General features: G+C 41.0%; 2 protein-coding genes across 3 annotated transcripts; both read right to left on the reverse strand.

The window, feature by feature from the left end:
- Positions 1-4,843: 4,843 nt before the first annotated feature.
- Positions 4,844-9,601, reverse strand: LOC125508547 (bifunctional riboflavin kinase/FMN phosphatase). 2 transcript variants are annotated; one of them, XM_048673284.1, is made up of 11 exons: positions 9,291-9,601; positions 8,824-8,955; positions 8,536-8,722; positions 7,513-7,643; positions 7,336-7,405; positions 7,166-7,231; positions 6,484-6,638; positions 6,297-6,392; positions 5,508-5,659; positions 5,354-5,437; positions 4,844-5,259 (listed from the first exon to the last, which is right to left on the reverse strand). In XM_048673284.1, exons 2-11 carry the CDS (start codon positions 8,897-8,899, stop codon positions 5,083-5,085), a joined length of 1,194 nt encoding a protein of 397 aa, XP_048529241.1. In that variant the 5' UTR covers positions 8,900-8,955; positions 9,291-9,601; the 3' UTR covers positions 4,844-5,082. The 2 variants fall into 2 exon arrangements, with proteins under 2 accessions (XP_048529241.1, XP_048529248.1); XM_048673291.1 differs by having other exon boundaries at positions 8,824-8,972.
- Positions 9,602-15,569: 5,968 nt separating this feature from the next.
- On the reverse strand, positions 15,570-17,425 carry LOC125532840. Its single transcript, XM_048696731.1, has 4 exons — positions 17,375-17,425; positions 16,489-16,570; positions 15,892-16,001; positions 15,570-15,793 (listed from the first exon to the last, which is right to left on the reverse strand). The coding sequence occupies exons 1-4, from the start codon at positions 17,423-17,425 to the stop codon at positions 15,707-15,709; spliced, it is 330 nt and encodes a 109-aa protein (XP_048552688.1). The 3' UTR covers positions 15,570-15,706.
- Between the last annotated feature and the right edge of the window lie 937 nt (positions 17,426-18,362).

Here is an 18,362-nt window from a genome sequence, read left to right on the forward strand (position 1 = left end):
ATCCTGCTTGGCACTTGTTTTTCATCATTATCTTTACTGCCGTCGTGATCTTCACTTATATCTTGCTATCCGGAGCTACTTAGTATCCTTCATTGATGCTAGTTGTGCTATGTATTGACCTCATTAGTGTTCTAGGCTCGCGTCTCTAGTCCGGTCTAGCCTAGGACCAGCACAGTACCGTCGTTGAGCGTTTCTTCAACATTGCATCTCTGAATTGATTATTGCTAATTTTTTGCTACCATATACTTAAGCCTTCCAAGCTCCACATATTTCTACACAGTGTTTACACACTTTCCTCTAGCAATTGCTTTACTCAATCTTTAGAGTTATTTGACACCGCTGGTTGCCGATCACCACCTGCTGCATGGTAAGAACTTGTAAGATATTGAGATTTGCTATACTGTGAGCGTTTTACCACCACTTCCAAGTAGTTCATAGGAACATTTTTTTGGATTTTGTTTCTTGTTTCTACTAATCATGACAGGATCCAGAGTCAATTCATGGGCTTTGTCGATCGTGGGAGACGTGCCACCACCTTTGCAAATACCACAACTGTCACAAGAGGTGCACAAACATCCAAATGCACATGACCAGGTTAATGTATCTATACCACCATTTAATGGCCATTTTAGACCTGCTTTATATATTGAATGGGAGTTCAACATAAAAAATATATTTGCTTAACATAATTTTGATGAACATAAAAAGGTTAAGGTTGCGGTTGGTTCTTTCACTGGTTATGCTTTGGTTTGGTGGAGTGAATATTGTCGGTTACACCCTGATTATATACCTACTACTTGGGATGATTTGAAACTTTCCATGTGACTTACTTTCGTTCCCGCTTATTATACTCGCGACATGATTAAGAAGTTGCAACATTTAAAACAAGGTAGTGACACTGTAACAAAATATTATGATGATTTACAAACTACCTTGTTGCATTCCTCTTTAGAAGAAAGTGAAGATGATTTTATGGATATATTTTGGGGAGGATTAAACCGTGATATTCAAGAGATATTAATTCATGAAGAGTGTTATCCTATGGACCATTTGTTTCGTCTTGCTTGTAAAGCTGAACAGGAAATAAAACGACATGTTGCCCATGAGGAGAACAAGCGCACGGTGCACATTCCAAGAGTTGATATGATTGTTCCTTCAACTACTAGGCATACTATGACAACCACATCCATTGTTGTGAGGACTACATCACCTCCACCATATGACACATCACCCCCGAGAGTCGCTACATCATCTGAGTTGATCATAAGAGGTAATGACAAAGGTACTGATCTTCCATCTCTACATGAGAATAATGAATGTCTTATCAATTTGAATGCACCATCTGATGAGCTACCCACTACTTTGATCGTACCACCTATTTTAGAGGACTATGTTGATAATTTGACTTTGCCATGTGATCAAACAACTGAAATACCAACAATTTTGAGTGCACCCATTGAATTAACTGTTGATGCAAAAGAACCAATGTTTAATCATTTTGATATGACCTCTAATCTTGGTGAAGATTTTGTGTCCAATGACTTATTGCATGTTTGCTTATTTAAGCATGTTGTCGCATGTAAATTTGATGCAAGTAAGATTTATTCACCAATGTTGGGATGGTTTAATGATGAATATTGTCAATCTTTTGATATGAATAAGAGCTTCACTTATATGTGCAAACTGAGTTGCAATATTTTCATGCCTTCTACTTGTGATAATTTTTTGGCTTTAGATTTTATGAACTATGAAATTTACTCATGTATATATGTGTCATATGTGAAAAAAATCAAAGGAAGTAAAAATGGATGACATGTACATATGCAACATATACACCTTGTCTCTTTTGTTAGCCATATTTCAGATTAAGCAACGCCGACGACGGCTTTGTTTTCAAAAAGGGGAGGATGATGAGGACATGACTACCTTGGATACGATCAAAAATATTACATACATGCATATTTGTCAGGTGATTTCTAGTGCAAACTATTCAGTAATCTATTTCTAGTGCAAACTATTCAGTAAACTATTCAGAAACTATGCATATGTGAAAAAAAATCAAAGGAAGTAAAAAAGGATAGGAATTTTATAGGAATAGGAAAATCATAGGAAGTGAGATGACATGCATCTCAATTCCTACAAAGAAAGAGATGTTATTTGGTGCATAGGATATGAATTTTTCCATTGAGTCTAGGCTAATGTTTTCTTTCCTCCAAAATGTGAAGGATTGATTCCTATCCTATACAGGAATAGGAATCCATTCCTATAAACCAAAGAGTTTCAAATGAATTTTTCCTTTACAAATCCTATCCTATAGAGTTCCTACAAAATTCATACAAACCAAAGGAGGCCTTATGTTATTCAGAACAAAAATATTTCACACACTTTTGTGTTTTGTCTAATTGCAGGTGTATGGAATATTTGTACAATCCACATATGAAGATAAGGGAAAAGAGAAGTTTAGGTTCTGTTCAAAAGTTCCTCTCACGTCACTTTTGGGCCAAGAGAAGATAGAGTCCAAGTCTCTCACGTTCTGCATTCAGATTCGGACTGCACAGAAATACCTGACTTAAAACGTCAACAACTTTTTCATACGGACTCCGAATTGAGTGATTCTTTTTTTGTTGGAAAAGATTTCATGCTATTTCCAACCCAATTGGAATCACCTTCAAATTCGTCCGGAGCATTGAGATATCGGCGAAACAATCTGACGCTACAGCAGAATCCGAGTCAAACAACAAGTTCAAAGGTGTTGCACCACCTCCACTTGGGCCCATGAGCCTTGTACGACGTAGGGTTAGTTTTAGGCTGCCTTGGGACGTCCTTCCACCTCCTTGGCCGCCACCCTTTGCTCCTATATAAGTAGATCCATCTAGTAGCTTTTTCCTTGGGATTTGTTTAGTTAAAAGTTAGCCATTGCAACTTCGTGTACTTCGTTTGTGTCCAACGACCAGACCAAGACCGCTTACGGATCCCCACCATTATCAATACTTCATATATATTCGCAATATTCAGATTGCTTTATCATATTCTTGCTCGTTCTTCGATTGCTTGCAGGAATAGACCTTCGTGGTCAGGCTGACCGTGCTTCCGGCATCGTCAGTAACCTCGCGAGATTGGTTTAGCGATTGCTAAGACGCCACGTTGTGCACGTTTGTAGTCGGATCGTCAAAGTCGTCTCCACCAAATCGATAGTTATCATCTCATCGAAAGATCGGGACACCCTCGCCTCTATCATCTGGGCCACTATCCGTGACTTTGCTCTCATTGAGGAGGCAGAAGATGACATCACTTGGAAGCACACCAACAACGAAATCTACTCGGCTGAATCTGCCTACAGGGCTCAGTTCCTCGGCACCATTCGCTCCCCCATGGAGCAGGCTGTTTGGAAGGTTTGGGCTCCGCCGAAAGTCAAGTTCTTTGCTTGGCTTGCCGCCCAAAACAGGATTTGGATTGCGGATAGGTTGGATAAGCGCGGTTGGCCAAACTGTGGACTATGCCTACTATGCAAACAAGTTCAAGAATCGATGGACCACCTCTTCTACAAGTGCTGCTTCACGCTAAGGATTTGGGACACGATAAAATTTTGGCTCCAGCTAGACCACATTGATACTTCCACATGGCACTTGCTGCAATCCCCCAAGGCATGGTGGATAGGTTTATCCGACGAGACCGTCCCCAACCGCAAGGCCATGGCCTCTCTAACCATGCTCATCTTTTGGACAATTTGGAGTGAAAGAAATGCATGGGTTTTCCGACACAAGAGCACTCCTCCTCCAATCCTTATTCAAAATATTAAGACGGAGGCGTTGTTATGGGTGTCTGCATTCGCGAAGCAATTGGGTTTAATTATGTCGTTACAGTAACAACTCTTGTTGTAAGGGTGTGTTGTAACACAGCACGATCAAACTCTTTTCTCTCTTAATTAATATACGTGGCAAATCTTTTGTCCGGTTTCAAAAAAAAATCAAGGTCCGACCCAAACGGACTAAGAATTGGAGGATCCAACTTGCCCTTCATTTAAAGTTGAGACAACATCAAATTCAAATCCGAGCAAGAAGAAGAAGAAGAAGAAGAAGAAGAAGAAGAAGAAGAAGAAGAAGAAGACAAAGGCAAGAGGTCCGGCATCCTCAATTTTTGAGGATATCTTGTTGGTCAAAGCTTGATTGGCCATCACAATGAATTCAATATGCGGCACCGAGCAAAAGGGAACAAGTATTGGGATGATTTAATTTGCTATGTCATATTTGTTTCGAACTGTTGAATTGGGACGATTTGTATTGTATGATCGACATGCATGGATTTAAGAATCCGCATTTGAAATGTGTTGACGTGCAGCAGCCGAAATAAGGGGCTGACCTTGCCTCGTTCCGGAAAAAAAACAGTGAGGGATGATTTATGCAAAATAGACAGAGACGTGCTGCAAATTTTACAAGCAACCCAGTCAACCAGTCAAATCTTACACCACGTGGGCGGAATACAGAGCAGAAGCGTACACGTTCACCGTAAGCGTATACAGATGAGACTTTTGTATTCGTAATCTAGGTATTTCTGACGAGACTTCTGTAATCGTAATTTAGGCATTTCCGAGTCCAGTGACCAATGTAAATTTCGGGGATGGGTAAAGTGACCACGTTTGAATTACCCTCCAGTATGTACGAGCTACTCAATTTCATGCACCGTTGGGATCGAGTAGACTGCTCACAAGGGGCAGCAATGGTACATCGCCTCGTTTACAGTTGTTCGAGTTTCAGATGCATGCTTACAAAGTACAGTACTAGTACCAAGTAATATCAGAGAAGAGATGGTACGTGACTAAAAGCTTTCCACTCACAGTATGCCATCTTCACAATTCTCGTTGTATAAATTGTAGTATAATGGGAATCCAAGTATACACAGTATAGAATAGCAATCAACATCCCTGTTTGTGTTTGGGCAAGTGGCCAAGCCGGCCATAAGCAGTGGTACCGCCGCTACTCCTAAAATAGCGGCATCGTTTCTGAATCAGAAGAAATGCTTTTTATCTCCCAAGTAGAGAATGTGCGGTGGCCTCTCACTGAGCGCTTCAAAGCGTCGGGTCGCTTATATAAACTCTTGCTCCGCCTCGTTCCCGCCAGTAGCAGCACCCTGTTGCAACGGGTTTCTCAAATACGGCAACTCTTTGTACTTGGCATACTCCGGCAAATCTAGGGCATTCTCTGCGATTCTCCCGTCCTCGTGAATCCTCTCGATCAAGCTCTCGAGCGAAGGAAAGTTTGCCTGAGCATTTCAAAAGAAGTAAGGGTTACTAGCTAGTTACTAAAAACAGAACTTCCTTTTTTGCCAGTAAAAATGTCATTTGGTTCTCAGTTACCTCAGGTCGTATGTACCCAACGATAACAAGGCGCAGCTCCTCTCCGTAAAAGTCCTCATCAAAACCATGAAGCAACCATGGTTCCTGAAATCAATGCCTCTTAGAGCAAAATAATACAGCTAAACAAGGAACGGCCTGTGTAAAGAGCACTCACGATTGTCTTCTCTGTGTTATCAAAATAAGGGTTCCAGCCAATGCTCATGACCATCCTGTATATGCCTCGCTTCGAAAGTCCGGCCCACCCAAAGTATACACCTGATGTATGCTCTGACAGTATGTCGGAAAAGTTTTCTGCGGCCAAGTTCGCTACAAGACAGGTAAAAAATTATCAGTGACCAAGAAGAATTGAGTGTACTACTTACTACTAAGAAAACCAAAAGGTGGAACTGGTAGAGTATATATTTTAATTTCAACAGGATATACTTCACCCAAGATTGGAAAATTTTCCCAGAGTTTCAGGAGTGTCCCATTTTATCATGTGAAACTAGTTTCCCTATGACATTTCTATATATCTTGTCGGCCAATTAAGTTGATGCACGCATATTTAACCCGAGTCATTAAGTAGACCTACCAAAGGTGCCTTATGATAAAATTAAAGGGGATAAGTCCAAATATAAACCAAAAACTCAGTGTTCCTAAACAACATACAATTCAGTTAGGTGCTCATAAACCAGCTTCAAACGATTGATGTATCTAATAACACGCACAACGTCAGCTATTCTACAGAGCATGGGTTCCTCTAGCAATTTTCCTAGTAACGCAAAACACATAACAGGTATTTGGAAGTAGGCCAGGTAGGTGGGGTAACATCTGAAATGGTCCATCAATGAACAAAACCATTCATAGAAGTGTTAGCCTGTGAAGTCAGTGAACTGTTCAAGACACTTTAAGGTTTGAAAACATGCTAGTGATATATTTACTTATATAATATGTTCCACGATACCTGTTGGTATTCCTAGTACTTTAGAACCACGGCCAAATCCTTTGATCACTGGCCCACCAATAAACCATGGGTCTATTGGTAAAGTGCCTTCAATCCCTGGGCAGAAAAATGATAAACAGTTAAGTTGAATATGTCCATGTTGTTCTAAGATAATGATAAACAGATAGTCCCAAGAGTTAGAGCATACAATCATTGAAGGGTGGCAAACCCCATTTTTCAGGCCTTAAGTCAAGGAGGGAATTGATAATCTCATCCGCGGAACTGAATTCATCAGTCCTTTTGGGTACTGAAGGGACAGCTATGACATGCATTCCTGCAGCTTTGCCAGCCGTAACTCCTGGCCTGGCACAATCATTAATTGAAAATGTTAAAGGTAATATGGTTACTAAAACACTGCACGCTAAAATATAAGTTAGGGAACCAGTAATGCTAGTGTAGATGTGGTGGATGTAAACATAATATCTACAGAAATATATGGAACAGAGATGCATCTGCAATTCCGCATAATTCAAAATTCTATGCTGTGCACATTAGCATAGCTTTCTAACTAGTGTTATTATGTGAATTCATCAAGTTGTACCACCGTAAGCTATTATGATGTGGAAGATCATTGATATCAGATTTTATCTGTCAAAAAGACTGATATTGTTCTTTTTTAACATAAAGCAAGAATAACATTTATTGAAATTCACAAAAGTTATCAGATGGTTACTGAAGCTATGTTTTATTGCTTGTAGCTTTGAGAAACGAGAACCAAACATCCATGCCAATTCAAGCATATCGAAACATGAATTTCTGTTCCATCAAAAAGTGCATGGTGTTCCACTGAAAACATGTCTATATTATTACTTAACCAAGGCAGAACTTACACAGAATCCTCAATTACTAGGCAATTTGAAGGATCAGCATTCATCCTTTTTGCAGCTTCCAGAAATCTTGTATATCACCACACCAGCAGAACAAAAGTAACTAAATGAGATCAGTTTGATAAATCTATAGGGTGTCAGTAATGAAAACATTATATAGCACATTGCCTTACATATCTGGGGATGGCTTTCCTGACTCTACTTCATCAGCACCAACAATTGCAGAGAAATACTCTTTCCAACCTATACATCATAATAGTAAACTAAGTAATATATCATTCCACCAAATAAAAAGAAGAACACGAAAAAATCTAGGTATCCCTGAAGCATGGAAAACTGGAAAAGGATACCTTGCTGACACGAGATTTTGGACTCAATGTTTGATCTTGAAGAGTTGGAAGCTAAAGCAGCTGGCACCCTGCTGCTCTTCAAATGTTTTATTAACCGATTAGCTCCAGGAAGAGCTTTTATGTTGCCCCATCTGCAATATGAAATTTAATATGCTACTCATATATCTGAAGGAATACAGCCGCAAGTGAAAATTACAGCATTAGAAAATTGTAGTAGTTCTATCATCATGCCCAATACCAGTCACAACCTTACCACAAGTTCTTGTAAGAAAATCTTTACAAATACTTTCATTAGACACAAATCCTTTTCATAATTTCATTTCTATTGAAGTACTTTCTGCACTATACCCAAAGTTCACTTTGCTGTTTAAATTGCATCAAAGGAGCGTGACCAAAGAACTAAAATAATCTGCTGCTGATTTACAGAAATTCTTCTACAGTGACTTGTCAAGTGCACTGTGCAATCTAAAAGCATACCAGACATGCACATTGAAGCCTATTTGGCTTTGAACCCACTTTATGGTATACCAGATGCTTGCTTCTAGAGGATCATATAGTAGCATAACTTAAGTATGTACTAATAAAACACAGAGAGATATTGAAGTCAGCCTACATATATATAAATCTTTGTATTATTATCATATCCATGAGTACAACTAACATGCAGATGTTAATGTATAACATGTGCATATGCAGATGTAAACTCAAGAAGATAGGCACACCTCAAAGGCATGATTGTAAGACTTCTAGTAGCAGCATTGGAGAGAGATTAACAAAAAAAACTAGCCTATCAGGGGTATTCAGTAATTCATAAGAATTACAGGGAGAAAGCAAATGGGCACACAAAAATATACATGCACACACAAAAAAAGAAATGTTCTTGAAAAGACTGAACTAAACAATCCACTTTATCAAGCGAATGGCCTGATGCAGCCACAAAATGTATAGATTTTCCACTACAGTAAGATGGTAATATGCATTTTGCGAAACATAGACAAGTATAAAGAGGCTCAGTGACATTACTGCTCGCTGAACATTGGATTAATCAATGAGAGGAACTCTTCGGTGGAGTAAGGGAGTCCGTAATCTTCTAAAACAACAGCTGCAGCTTCATAAGGTGTCTTTCCAACAAATTTGTGAGCTTTCTTGCTATCCCACTTTTTCCCATTTTTAACAAGAAATGGTTTCAGCACCTGGCTTACAATGCAATCTGCCAAATGGTACAACCAAGGTAAGCAGAAATGGGCATTCAGCATTTATTTAACTTGGAAAGATCAAACAATGGAAGAATTTTTTGGAATTCACGGTCACCTGTGTTTAAGAGGGTACCATCCAAATCAAGAATGACATGGGAAATAAGGCGAGTAATGGGCTTCGGTGCTGCCATTTCCAAGGACGGATGAGCTAAATGCAGCAAGAGACAAATTATTTGGGAAGCCCAACCTGAAATGTAGCAAAACCTATTCAGGCACACACCAAATTAGTGCTGCTAAATTATAAAGTTAGTTAATCTGGCAATATTTTCCTGATGATTTAATATACGTATACAATTACATATTACAACTAAAGTGGGAGTGAGAAACAGTAGCAGATCCTATCCTTGGCTCTTGAACCTGAGACTTTTTTTTCCTAAAGTTATGACTATTTACAGGAGCATAGAAAATTCGTTTAGTACTAGTGTTTGGCTGGGCTGACTTATGTAATCACCTCCCGATAAGTGTGCCGGGTGTATGAAGGTCAGTGTGATTTAGTTAGTCGCTGGATGAAAACAACCTTACCTCAATGGCCAAAGACTGGGACGGGGTGAAGACAGCAGGAACACGATGTCCCAGCGAGATAGAACGGGAACGGCGACGCGCGTGAGAGGCGGGAGGAGGGGGGGGGGGGGGGGGGGGGGTGGAGGCGTGATTGAGGCGCCCGCGGTGACGCTAAGGTACGGCGCTGCGGCGGCCCTAGAGCTGCGCTTTCCCTCTAGTGCGGCTGGGAATTTCTTGATTTCAACCTCCGCCGCTGGCCGGCCGGTCGCGCGAGCGCCTCCCGGTGGGACTCAGAACCGAAGCGAGAGGAAAGAAAGGGTACGGGAAAGAGGAGCAGAACCGATCCGGATAGGCTTGTAGCGTTCCTTGCACCGATCTGTACACTTGGATTTGGATGTGATAAGAAAAAGAGTTAAAAGCACTGGGTCCTAGAACTTGCTAAGAATGTGATGGTTTGATCTTAAAACTTGCAAAATGACACTATCCAGTCCCACAACTTGCACCAAAATATGCAACTTGTTAGAATTATGTGTCCTGCAACTATATTCAAATTACTTGAAATTATTAAATATTCGGAATACCTTATTATGGAATTATACATGTATTTGTACATGGAATTGTTTTACATGTTTAGCATGGAAAATTATCACTTACTGGAACGTACTTAAGTTATATGCTTAAGGAAGCCGGTCGATTATCAGTGGAATACAATATACCATTTATATTGGAAAGGCTACCCGGGTACACTGATAATTGGAAGGAGCTAGATCGTATAGTTAGATTACAGTCCTAATGTTGATCTACATAACTAGAGGAATTTACACTCTATTATAGCGCGTTGCTCACAAGCGCGTGCTCCGGGGACATAACGGGTAGAATCCGTTAACAGACAAATATGATCGTGGTTGGTAATTTGATCTGGACTCTATCTCGGAAACTAGTGGAAAAGACTAGAAATCTTATATTTGTATAAGAGGTGGACTCTTTGAAAAAACAATATAAAAAGGTCCCTATCCCCTAGCCTCAGATATGCGAATTGTGAGCGGCACCACGGATAAGCGTACAGGAATAGGGGGTAGAGCGCAAACCCTAATTTCTAACATTGGTATCTTGAGCAAGGTTCGGCCGCCGACGCTTGAACCCAAATCCGCTGCCTACTCTGCCGCCGGTTGTCGCCGCAAGCATCTGGTTTGCGTTTTTCCCCAAGTCGCCGCCTGGTTGGTCAACTTCATGGACTACTCGGCCTCTTCGCCTACGTGCTACAGCCTATGCGTCAATCGAGGAGGAAAATCAAGCTGCAAAGCACGTCCACATGCGTAGTCTGATCTTGCTTCTTGGAAGTGGATCAATCTCCCCCGTGGCTCAAGGAAGGAGCCATGATGGATTCTTCACGTGAAGGGAGCTCTCCATGCCTCTTTGATTCACGCACGGAGATCGAAGTTGTAGCTGGTCCGTGACCACGAGTTCGATCTGCCGGAAGTACAAATCCTGCCGACTCACCGGGTCCAACTCCGCGCCAGTCGCCGTCTCTCAACATGTACGAATCATGCCGGCTCACCACGTCCAACTTCGCTCCGTATCGCGCCCGTCGCCGTCTCTCAAAACCGTGAGGTCTGCTGCCTTGGGAGTTGGGAAGTCGTCTGCTTCCCCAAGTCATTGAGTCCGTTGTTACGCGGGTCCAGATCCGGTTCTGGTGCTCACGGAAAGGTGCTGCCTACTCGCCGAGTCTGATGCAGCCATACAGGGATTTCAAGGGTGAGTTGTTCCTACAGTGGCTACAACAAACATTGTTGCGGTAGTTGATTGCTGCAATTAAGGAGGAAATCATTCTATTTTTAAGAAAGGAATTAGCAACAATCTGAGGAAGGCACGCCAAGGAAGAGTGGAAGTATAATACTTGGATTGCGACAAGAAGATAGCTAGCTACTGATGTTTGGTGGAAACTGAAAAGCAATCGAGGAATCTAGAAATAGTTGGGTTTTCTTTATCATTGGAAAACTAGCTAGAACTGGTTGTAACAGAAACACTCGATGGCATACTCTCGAAATAGTGAGAACACACGTTGCAGTGGTCGGGAACGGATGTCGTACGCCGGAAGGAGTGCACAGCAAAAGGATCTTGCTGGAATACCATGGAACCCACCGGAATACTACAGATTTTTGGACAACATACAGATGCCGAGCATTGTTCGCGCCCCGTGGAGTTTTTCATATTATCGTCGACATTGAATAATTTCATTGGTGCATTGCGACACGCTAAAGGAATCATTTTTAGTGGAATCACTTATTTTCAGTCTAATCAGTGCAAAATTATTGTTGGAGAAAATTGATATCTTGCAGATAATTATGCATAGTCTGAAAAGGGATTTCAGGGAAGTGTTTTTATTGAGCATCACTTATTCAAAGAGGAAGCTGGGGTCACTCCAGGAAATTTGCTCTTCATCTATCGGTATGTCTGATGTTAATGTTTGCACTATATTTTTATTTGTGGCTATTTCTTTTAAAAATAGATGGAGTATGGTGTTTGTTTATATACATCATATATATTAGAGTACAATAGCAATCTTATTGGCATGCAACAATTCCGAAGGGAAAACTAATGTACTTAGGAATTAATTGTGAATTTGATATACTTTGGATTGGAAATTATGCCATCAAACTCCTTTTGTGGAGGAAAACTATTATTGTTATAGGACAGGCTATTCAACTTCAGTGAGAAGGGATTTAATTTATTGCTCCATCTTGGAACCTATTGATTATGACATACTATTTGGAAAAGGGAGAGTGGAAATATTGCTCAATGGTTAAATTAGTGCATTATGATTTTCACACAATGGTCCATCTTTCTTGATCTCCATTGGAAGTTGGTAGACCAATTTTTTATATTGGGCAAAGATTACTCCATATGGAGGAATATCGACAATGGGAACACATGCTTGGAATCTTATTATCTACATCATTAAAGACTTGGTCACATATCTTGGAACTGGATCAAGAGGCTTATTGATTCTGGAATTTTAAACTTTAGTGGGAGGACTAATGGTACATGTGAAGCATATATGAATTTTTTAATACACCTTGTTTATTAAGGTGGAAGGAGATGAAAGGGCTTCACATCGTTTCTTTTTTATATACTTACGATATTTCTTTGGACATCCCCACTAGAGGTCACATTGTTTATTTCATCTCACTCTTCCATGGTTACACTTTTACATGGTTATGCTTATATTTTATTATACAAGTCGGAAGGTTTTATTGTGCTGGTCACATGTTATACTGAAGTGGAAAATTAGTTGATTAAACAATATCATAGTTTTAACAACCGATTGGTGGGGGAAGTACACTTCAGGAATATATCGTTTGTATGTAAAGATCATGGAATTATTCACCATTGTTATATACCGTACACTCCACAATTGAATAGAGGAATTGACTGTCTTGTATACTCCCTCGTTTGTTTGGAAAGAAGCATTGTGTAATGTCATTTGTTGTATCTTTCTCCATCTAGTACAGTCACTTGGCTGGAAGGAAATCTTCTATTTTGGCATGAAATTCACAGTTATTACAAAGCGCACACCATGAATTTTTCATGGTTCTTCTAGTGGATCATAGGGTGTTTCCTTAGTTCTCTGGAAATGAATACTGGTGGAAAGTAGGAACACAATCATTTTTATGATCAAGGGTGGAATTATTGACAATCATACTGGAATACAATCTTAACCCAAGGAAACTACAAGTGACACTCCCAACATGTCATGCTTAGGATAAGTGGGAGGAATTAACTTGGAACGCAATCTATGGATAATTGTTATGTCATTTTTGGGGGAAGTCACTCTAAATAGTAGAGGAAGACTCCTAAGAAGGCTTGAAACTTTTCATCATTGTCAACTATGGGTGGAAGAAATGCGGGCAGGAATAAACTCAATGAGAAATTCTATAGTTTGGAAACTTATTATCACACCAAATACCCGCAAGCCCATTGTTTGTAAGTGTTTTTATTCATTTGTAAGGAAATTTGTCTCATTGGAATATTATAATGTCACTCTTGCCATTCAGTTCTTTGCACAAAGGGAAATATATTTTGTGGAAACTCTCTCTCGTGGAATTTTGGGAAAGAGGAACTAAAGACATGATTTGCGAATTGAATATATTAATGTATTGTCTTATAACAAGCTTCACATCAATGAAATAGCAGGTCATATAGTTTTCTATATAAAGCAAGGCGTTCATTTACAAACATAAGTGTAAAGTATTTTGCATTACTATTGGATATGTTAATATTGTTTTGTTGTTTGCAATGGTAAAGTCACATTGATGGAAGTGAAAGCTTGGTCATCTTTTAACTTTCATATGAAAGGAACATTTGAAACATCCTATGTTTTACAAGTAGAAATACATAAAAACTATTTTAAAATACCTTTGGTAAAGGGAATCATTCTCAGTGAGGAATTATATTTAAACTCCTGATGAAAATAGAATAATAAATGATACTGGAATTTGTATGTATCTTCATTATATTATTATACCTTAGCTACCGGAATTTATGCTGCATTCAAGCAGTGGAATGAAAGTCGAGCAGCTAAGGAAATCTCACACATCATATAAGATTGTGGAAAGTGCATCACAACCTGTCACTTATTCTAAAATTTATATTAAAGGTAAACACATTGAGGAAGCTATTACTCTATCTACAAGATGAGAAATAAGTCTAGGTACGCATATTCAATTTTTTTGTAGTACTAATATGGTGCAGGTTCACTGACCGAAGTCAGGAATTTCTTTCAAAACATCGTTAATTATGGAACTTCATTTACTGATCGGATTTGATATTTATGTGGTTTTGAAAATTTATTCAACATGGTTATCTTATACTTGACTCGATGTGAAATTAATCATATTATTATATATGTGATGGAAAATAATTGATGCGGAATTTCACGTGAGGAAACAAAATACTCAAGGTGCCTACAAAGGTGGAATCACACTCGAGGAAATAATACTCGAGGCGCCGAGGACAGCTATGCTGGAATAATTAGGTGCAAACTAAAGGTCTCTAGTGATTTTAAGTGTCACAGTAAGGAAACATATTGAAGGAAAGTATCACCGTATATATATTTGTGGGTTTTCAATGTAGTGTTAATATGATTGTTGATCCCTTGACTAAGCCTCTTAGTCAGGAGGTATTTGGCAAGTATGTTAAGGCTATGGGTTTACGAATATTTGAATGATCGTTTTGGACAAGTGGGAGATGTTGGAATTATGTGTCCTGCAACTATATTCAAATTACTTGGAATTATTAAATATTCAGAATACCTCATTATGAAATTATACATGTATTTGTACATGGAATTGTTTTACATGTTTAGCATGGAAAATTATCACTTGTTGGAACGTACTTAAGTTATATGCTTAAGGAAGCTGGTCGATTATCAGTGGAATACAATATACCATTTATATTGGAAAGGCTACCCGGGTACACTGATAATTGGAAGGAGCTAGATCGTATAGTTAGATTACAGCCCTAATGTTGATCTACATAACTAGAGGAATTTACACTCTATTATGGCGCGTTGCTCACAAGCGCGTGCTCCGGGGACATAACGGGTAGAATCCATTAACAGACAAATATGATCGTGGTTGGTAATTTGATCTGGACTCTATCCCGAAAACTAGTGGAAAAGACTAGGAATCTTATATCTGTATAAGAGGTGGACTCTTTGGAAAAACAGTATAAAAAGATCCCTACCCCCTAGCCTCAGATATGCAAATTGTGAGCGGCACCACGGATAAGTGCAGAGGAATAGGGGGTAGACCGCAAACCCTAATTTCTAACACAACTTTGGTCCTGAATCAATCACATAGCAACAAGTGGACTCGTCAGGCCTGAGCGGGTCACAACGCGCGTTTGTACAAAAAAAAAATCTGCCTTTTGTTGTAATCAACTGTGGTATAAGAATGCTGCACATTTGACATCGAATTGTGTGCCTGAAGGTGATACCGCTGATCATGCTCCAATTGTTCCATGTGGCCTTGTATTTCTTTTGTTCGCTTGTAAGCCAAATTAATAATGTGACTAGTGACTAGACCATTGAGCTTACAAGCAGTTCATCTCAGTCTTATAAAGAAATTATCATTTAAGGAAACAAAATTGCAAATATTTGTACCAAGAATAGTTTTGCCATTCTCAAGTAATATTGCTGAAACAAGTTTGTATTGATCTGTGATCACTTTATCAAAACGATCGACAGATAAAGATACAACTGCTGCTCTTGGAAAAAAGTCAATTGGCGACTGATGTAACACACTTAACAAAACACTGGCGTTCAAGTCACCTTGTCAGCAACCTAGAAATTAGAATAATTCCAACACTCCCACTAATAAGCTTGCGCTGTTTGCGAGCACTAAAGCTTCAATCGTCTTAATGTTCATCTAAGGTGGTCATTGACAGGGCGGGATCGTAGGCTCCATGGGCGTGGATATGCTCCTAGTGCACATTTCAGGGCCAATTTCTGTGACCCCTTCTTCCTGAGTAGTTATAATGCTGCCCAGCATCCTTTTTTGGGGGGCTACTGGTTTAATTCAATAGAAGGAAAAAGATAGCCTGGATAAAATATAGCGCATACCTTTGCAAGGTTCCTGAAGTAAACTGTTGTGTAGTTCCCCGTTGGGAAGAAAACTTCTATCAGATCAGCAAGAACCAACTGGGGCTGCGAGATAGCTCCATCTGACCAATCTTTTTAAAAACAGGAAGTTTGTTAGACACTACATATGTAAAACCATATGACACACTGGGGTTTGGGCATTGTTATCAACTCATCACCCTGATTAAATGGGATGGGAAAACCCATATGCTACCTGTAACTTGTAGCTTTCTCTGACAAATGTCCATACTCCCTATAGCAGTAGTAGTTATAGTACACTGATGATCAGTAAAAACTATACATTCAAAATTTTGCTTAGATAAATGCACCAGAAATTCATGATCCCTTGGATGTAAAGTTGCATACCTCTGTGAATTCAACTCATGCTACTACAGGTTTGAATCGGATGCTTAGGGCAGCAACTGCTTTGCTTAAGCACAAATAGTTTGTCTTAATCTGCATTAGGAGAAACAACTTGTCTTAAAATTTTGAGTTACTTGTTATGGTAGCAATATTACTGAATGCATACACACAGTCTTCTATCTCAATCATGACAAAGAAAATTCAGTCGCATTTTACTGGTCTTAACTGCATCATATACAGCATTGGCCATGTCTTCGGAGTTCGTGAACGTTCCCAGGTATTTGATCCACTCGGCCCTCTGCACAGAGCCACCAACATTAGACCTGTCAGTTCATATAACTGCTGAGACAGTGTATTCTAGGCAGTGATCTTACCTACAATGGCGTGTCCTCTTCGGAGGGTACGTATGTTGCGAAGTTGCAACCTTTATCTTGATCCGTGCTCACGAAATGCGCACGAAACTGCGAGAGTTTTCATGTGTTTATCCTGTTGACAAGCTGAACATTTCCAGTTGCATATTCCTAGAGCACGCACCAAGAAGCCACCTGAGGTGTGCGTGTGTGTTGGAGGGGATGCTTTCGTGTCCTACGGGTTGATTACAACGAAAGGTAGGGGGGTTTTGCAAAAACACGTGCGCTGACCGACTCGGGCCCGACCAGTCCACTTGTCGCTCTGTGATTGGTCCAGGACCAAAGTTGCACATTTGGTGCAAGTTATGGGACTGAGTAGGTCCATTTTGCAAGTTCTAGGACCAAACCATCACATTCTCAGCAAGTTCTAGGACCCCCAGTGCTTTTAACTCTAAGAAAAAGAAAGGGAAGAGGAGGCGCTTTCCCAGCTACTCTCTGTTTCCGTGCGCGGGGAAGAGACGACTTGGCTAATGGTAAGAGCATCTCCACTCGTGCCACCAACAGCCCCCAGGGTGGGTTTTTTTACTCCAACATCGAAAAAACTCCCCAGTCGCCCCAGGATGCCGAATTTCGTCGGTTCGGTCCATTTTTAGGCCCGACGATCCTAGGCCGAACCCAGCGCATCGGGGGCCCTTGGGGGCTCCGACGGAAGGAAAATCCGCGCCTGGGCCACCACTGTCAGGCGAAAAAACATTTCCCACGTCCAGATTCGCCTCGGTGAGCACGCCCCCTTCCGCCGACATGCCTATTCCGGCGCCATTTCCCCCGCCGGAAAAGAGAGGGTTCGTCGCGACAGCCTCCACCCCGCTCCTGGGCGAGCTTTCCGGTGCTCCGGCCACGCGGGCAGGGATACCGGCGGTTGCGCGCCTACATGCCCGCCAGGTGTTCGGCGATTTGTCTGCCTGGCGATGGACTCAGACGAGGAGGCGTTCACGGCGCTGCTGGAGGAGGAAGCCGATGCCGACGCCCGGGACAAAGAGCACCTCATGGTCCTCGCCGCTTTGGCCGGCCTGTTCATGAGCAATGCAAAGCCGCGGCGAGGTGGCTCGGCGTCGGGACGGCTGAAGGCAAAGCAGAGGCACCGACTGAAAGGCTATTGCTTCCTCCACGCCGACGCTCCACTGCATGGCGAGAACGCATTTCGGCACCGTTATTGGATGAGCCGAAAGCTCTTCCTCGGGATTGTGAATTCCATCTGGGAGTTCGACAGCTACTACAAGTGTAAGAAGGATTGCACCGACACACTTGGATTCACCTCATTCCAGAAGTGCACGACAGCTATGAGGATGCTTGCATACGGAGCTCCCGGTTATATAATGGAAGACTGTGGACACATGGCCGAGTCCACCAGCATTGACTGCTTGTACAAGTTCTTCATGGCAGTGGTGGCAGCGTTTGGGCCATAATACTTGCGATCACCCAATGCCGAAGACACTGCTCGGATCCTAGCACAGAATGCAGCAAGAGGATTCCCTGGGATGCTTGGAAGCATCGACTGCATGCATTGGGCATGGGAAAACTGTCCTTTTGCTTGGGAGGATATGTGCAAAGGCGCCAAAGGAGCCTGCAGTGTGGTACTTGAGGCAGTGGCCACACAGGACCTTTGGATTTGGCACTCCTTCTTTGGCATGCCAGGAACTCACAATGACATCAACGTACTATAGTGCTCGAATGTCTTTG

The sequence above is a fragment of the Triticum urartu genome, chromosome 1, assembly GCF_003073215.2.
Source record: "Triticum urartu cultivar G1812 chromosome 1, Tu2.1, whole genome shotgun sequence".
Taxonomy (NCBI): Eukaryota; Viridiplantae; Streptophyta; class Magnoliopsida; order Poales; family Poaceae; genus Triticum; species Triticum urartu.